Source organism: Notothenia coriiceps, unplaced genomic scaffold, assembly GCF_000735185.1.
Source record: "Notothenia coriiceps isolate Sejong01 unplaced genomic scaffold, NC01 NC01_scaffold00037246, whole genome shotgun sequence".
NCBI classification, from domain to species: Eukaryota; Metazoa; Chordata; class Actinopteri; order Perciformes; family Nototheniidae; genus Notothenia; species Notothenia coriiceps.
The window spans coordinates 17,613,978-17,619,752 of NW_011369947.1; the positions used below are offsets into that span (position 1 = coordinate 17,613,978).

Consider the following 5,775-nt stretch of genomic DNA (forward strand, 5'->3'; position numbering starts at 1 on the left):
AACTGTACACACCAAATGTTTAGTCTGAGTAATGCAAACAGGGGACCACACACACACACACACACACACACACACACACACACACACACACACACACACACACACACACTGTGATTTACAGACACAAAAGCACTGTTCTCGTCTCCTCTTACCTCCATCCCTTCACTCTTGGTTCCACATCACTGCCTCCTCCCTCTGAACCTCTCATATAGCTTTCTCACGGACACAAGACTCCACTTGCACCCCTTCACCTTTCCCGCTTCACCTCACCTCCCCCCTCCCCCTCGCCCTGCTCTGTCTCACCTCTGGGAAAGTTGCACTGCTCCCCAATGCTGATCTGCGAGGTGTTGACCAGGTATCCGATGGGAACCGTCCAGCCCACGGTGGTGCGGATGCCGGGGTGACAGGAGCTGCGCTCGTGCATCTCCAGCAGGGACAGGTCTGAGGAGGAGCGGCGGGCCATCGCCACCACGTAGTAGCTATAGCCATCTGGAGAAAGATAAGAGAGAGAATAATAACAATACAAAGTGATGCTATACTCTGAGAATGAAATGTCTACACACTGTATATAAGATAAGATAAGATAAACTTTTATTGATCCCAGTTTGGGAAATTCTTTTGTCACAGCAGCATGTGGACAAGCATTGCGCGTGGATTTAAAATGTAATAAAATATGTGCAGCATATATGTGTATAAACAGTAAAAAAAGATATCCAGAACATATGAACATATCAACAGTGAACCATGTATACTAGTATGTATCTCTATATATGGCTCTATCAACCTGAACACACTTTTCAGGCACAACCATGACCTTACAAGACTTATAATAGTTAACTGTTGATGCTTTAGTGCTTCCAGTGTTACCTGCTGCAGAGCTCAAACCTGTGACTTACCCTCTCCGTTGTGGGACTCTCCTGCAGCGAGCTCCAGGCCATGGCAGAGGCCGGCAGCGTAGATGTCATCTGCAAACATGGAGGCTGCATCCACCTTCCCATCCTGACAAAGACACATTTATTCTGTCATTATTAATAAATATACACTATTGTCTTGATTTGCAAAAACTATGGAAGCTATTTGTTTTGTTTGTTCTGTGCAGTTGAACATAGGTCACATATTTTAAAGTATGTATCTGGTACTCTTTGACCATAGATACATTATAGGTGATTCTGAAGAATATCTAAATGCGACCAACAACAAATAAAGAAACAGAATAGTCCTGAAGAACTGCTGATTTGAGTAATCAAGGGAAATATTCATGTTGTGTAATGCAGACTGATCAATATGATTTCCCATCCCAGTTGCTTTGCGTACCTTGATTTTGTCTAAACAATCTTTGGTGTCCTCACCACGGACACATTCCAAAGTTCCTCGAATATTCCGAGCTGTGGAGTTCCCGGCCAAATCCAGACACTTCTGCTCTTCAGCGTCAGACAATACACACCAGGAGACTGAAATAAACAGTGGGGAATTGAGTTGAAAATTAAGTGGAAATTAAAGCAGTAGAAGAGAACAAACACTGCATCTGCAAGTGTGTTATTCAGTGTGTCATGAAGCATACATTTAAACATGCACCTAAGTTAAGTTAAGTATCCAACATTTGTATTAAATCTGCAAGTTGAGGTTGTTTTGTACCTGTAGTTTTTTGATGTGCAGCACAGCTTATGGACAGAAGAGGCAGGAGGAGGAGGAAAGCAACCGTCAGTCTTCTCTCTAGACGATCCATTTTGGCTCTGGTAGAAAACCTGCTTGGGACAATCTCTCTAATACAACACAGGTGAAGAGCAGGTGGATATCATAGGAACAAAAAGTCACTCAGCTATAACCCTCCCTCTCTTGTAACCTGGTCCTGAGACAGAAAGGGAGAAAGAAGAGGAGAGAGGGTAAAAGGTGGGAGAATGAAGCAGGTGGGCTGGATGTGGAAGGAAGAAAACATTACATTACTCCACTGTCCCCTCCTCTTAAGTTGAAGTCCTTAGTGGATAATCCTTCCTCCATCTCATGATAGCAGTATAGCATTTCCCCCCTCTAATAACCCACTGAGACGTATCACAGGAGGAATAGTGGCAGACACACGTAGTCCGGGAGCAGTTCAGGTCACCTGGCACAGAGTTTTGACCCAGGGTCTTTAATTAAAAAAGCATTGGACAATGTGTCTCTGTGCTGGAGCCTTACTCGTGGAGAACAGATACCGGCTGCGTCTCGCTCTGACACACTGGAGACGAAAGCCCCAGGTAAGTAAGAACAAACAGCACTGGCTATTGTATGAGGGAAGACATATCTGCTACTTGATACAATTCTCAATTTTCTCTCTCTGTGCACACATTTTCCTGAACAGCCACTGAGCAAACCTAAAATTAAGTACATCTAGAGTTTGTTGACAAGTGAAATTAACGTATTGCTCCGGAGATGAAAGGCCACTTAGTTTTCCTGAAGTCTTTCGGAGAAGGAGTGCTCTTTTTTTAGGTTTGGGTGGACAGAACAAGAAAGCAGTTACAGTATATCAACCGGTCAAATAATATTCAGATGAAATACTGTGGGAGCAATCAAAGGAACTGTTTCAATGAAATAGTAAACCATGATTACAATCAATGTTGTTCAGTTGCTGAGGATCTAAACTACAGACCCGCTGAATAAATGCAGGAGATTTGCTCTTTGAAACAGCACCACTGCTCTTTTTTCCAAAGGACATTTTTTTGAAGGTGAATTAAGCCTAATTTATTTTTAAATTAAGTGGAAGTGGTGTTTCTTTCAGGCATTGTGGCCTGACTTAACGTATTCCCTGAAACTGTAAGACACGTATTGTTTACTGATCAGAAAGTGTTTTACATAATGTTTGAGCAACCTCTAAAGCTATTATTTTTTACACAAAACGGAAACAGTGTTATTTGTTAAGTTTTCAGTTTCTTCCCCTCCGCTACCGGCCTCATAAACAACACCCCCCCCCCCCCACTGACACTTTACCTCAGCCTTAACGCAGACTATATGCATTACATTAATGCACACAATGCACGACAATATTTTGTATTACTGCTGATTTTTATTCCATATTTTATTCTTTCTATTCCATTCCATTGCAATGTAAATACCGTGATATTTTTTACTATATCTTTTATTATTTTTTATATTTTTCTAGTTCCCTATCTGTGTTTTCTATTCTTGTTTTTATGCACCATGACACCAAGTCAAATTCCTCGTATGTGTAAACCTACCTGGTAATAAACCTGTTTCTGATTCTGATTCTGATTTTGCACAATGAATACCTTTTTGAGGTTTGATTTATTTTTTCTGTTAATAGGCTACTTACTTGCACTTGAATAAGGTTTTTGAATTCAGAAATGCTATGTTTTTCAGTGAATATAGACACAGTTCGTGAATCTACTTTATAGCAAACAATTATAAATTATATAAAAACACATCATATGTATATATATATATATATATACATATATATATGGATATTTGTATCATACAACCTGTTGCAGTACTCCCCTGACCCACAATGCATCTCGGTGGTAATGTTTTGGTGACGTCATGTGTGGTTGAGACAGAGTGGGCTGGGCTGTGGTCCTCTGCTCTCGGCTACTTGCCTCTCAAATAACACTAATACGAATCTTTAAACCTAATATAGGAATACACAAAAATCCCATAATGAGTTAGAGGACTGTATGTGGTGTGTGCCAGGTAGGTGGATGTTTTTGTATCGCTCTGTTTTGAGGGTCCTCGGCTCCAAGCGGTGCCTTGTGCTCTGTAGCTAGCTTAGCTTGCGGGGCTAACAGCAGCAGCGCCGGGCAGCCGTCTGTCCGAGTGGCGCCTCAGAGTCGCCTGTGGACGGCTAATAAAACAGCTTGTTAATGGCCTGTTAGCTAGAGCAAACAACCAGGCCCACGGTATGAGAGGTTGACAAAGAAGGGTTTGGTCATGTACCTATCACCAAAACTGGAGGCTGTGACATTGAAATTAAAGGTGTTATCGTTAGATGTTAGCAGGATTTGTGTTATTATGCTAGTTGTTGCTAATGCTACATTGATAGTTACCTCGCACAGGAACAGCTCCTGTAGAGCAAATATTTAAGAGCAATACGTAATAGTAAGCACATGATTATATTTGTCTATGGTAAATAGATGCAACTTCTTTAATTATAAATGTTATTAAATTACATGCGGCTGCCTTTGCACTAACTGCAGTGTATTCCATCATCAGTCATGTGTTTTAAATAAAGCTTTGACAGCGACAGACAGGACTATTTGCATTCAGCCTCTATAAGTTGTTGCTTTCTTTCTGCCTGAAGCCTTGGCAGCGATCACAAGGAAACGTAGAGAGGCTAAATGTAATTATCCTCCTGTACTCATCTGAACTCTCTTCCTCCCTGTCAGCGCACTGAATCATGGGTCGGTGCAGAGTCCCTCTCCTCCTCCTCCACCTCCTGCTGCTCCTGCTGCAGGCCCTGCACACATCGGCTGAGGGCTCAGGTACTGTCCTCTACTGTCTGTCAACTTCATGTTTCACTGTTTATACAAGGCCTCCTTCCTTTATCTGTGGTGTCCTGGACTGTATTTTTTTTTTCTTTGGCAGAAGCATCTTCAAAATGAATGAATGAATAATTTATTGTCAATTGCCTCGATCCACCACATCAGAATCAGAATATCAGAGAATCCAGAGTCTAACAGAAAAACCAGGTTCACTGAGTTTTCTGAATAAGTAAAACTTAGATCGATAGTTACGTAACAGCCAAAATAAACGTATATTTTTCCTTAAAAGTGTAAATAGAATATTTTGGCTTACTGCAGCTTTAAGATACATTGCGTCAAAAGCAATGAATCTCTACTGCACAAAAGCGCTGAAAGAAAAGTGTGGCTTAACAGACAATCATACACTTGGTACATCTTGGTTAATGAATGAAATCATAATTAGGATAACTGGAGGATTTGTTATTTGATTCATTTAGTTAAAAGCTACTATAGGATTAATTTGTCATGTAGTACAAGACTCCCACTCCTGAGAATCAGAATCAGAATACCTTTATTCGTCCCACAGAGGGGACATTTACATTGATTACAGCAGAAAAGAGCCAAAGACAGCTTATTATTAACTAAGAAGCATCCATAAAAAAAAAATTAAAGATAAAAAATACACAATTTACAAAATAAACATCCTGTAGCATCTGCACATCTAATCGATGCTGACCAGAGCATTGCTGCTTGTCTGTCTTTTAGTTCATAGCTATTTTGTTCGATGGAAGTCTTTCTCTTGTCTTGCTGCCATACTTACGTTAACACTTTTATATATGTGACCCGCTCTATCGAAATCAGTCGGAAGTCGCAACGGCTCATTTCAAAATAAACGGTTTATTTTGAAATGAGCCGTTGCGACTTCCGACTGATTTCGATAGAGCGGGTCACATATATAAAAGTGTTAACGTAAGTATGGCAGCAAGACAAGAGANTTCATAATGTCAGCCGGAGGGAGAGGGGGCGGCGCTGCGGAAGAGCAGATTGCCTGTCATCTTCCCTTTACAAGCTTAAAGAATGTATTTATCGTGTGAGTTTGGAAATAAAAGTTGCATATTCTGAAAGCCAAGACTTTGTTTGTTTAAAATCAAACAAAACACCCGAACCCCGCCCAGGGCACCATATCAGCTAGAACCGCCACTGAACATAATAGGACAATCAGTAAACCATTTTGCAAATGACTCATTTGTGGGTGATTCTTACAGCATATGCGGCCCACACCCTCACGGTCATGAATCCCTGTATCACGTGAAGGCAGAAAGAA

At 41.1% G+C, this 5,775-nt stretch overlaps 2 protein-coding genes across 2 annotated transcripts in view; one reads left to right on the forward strand and one right to left on the reverse strand.

Annotated features, from left to right (window-relative positions):
• LOC104965963 (gamma-aminobutyric acid receptor subunit alpha-6-like) overlaps window positions 1-5,775 on the reverse strand; it is a 599,227-nt gene that overhangs the window by 233,777 nt on the left and 359,675 nt on the right. The window lies entirely within an intron of this gene.
• acvr1l (activin A receptor, type 1 like) overlaps window positions 3,553-5,775 on the forward strand; it is a 20,427-nt gene continuing 18,204 nt past the window's right edge. Inside the window, exons 1-2 of the mRNA XM_010795035.1 lie at window positions 3,553-3,684; window positions 4,377-4,472. Coding sequence (XP_010793337.1) covers window positions 4,388-4,472 — 85 coding nt within the window. The 5' untranslated portion in view covers window positions 3,553-3,684; window positions 4,377-4,387. The remainder of the gene's footprint in view (window positions 3,685-4,376; window positions 4,473-5,775) is intronic.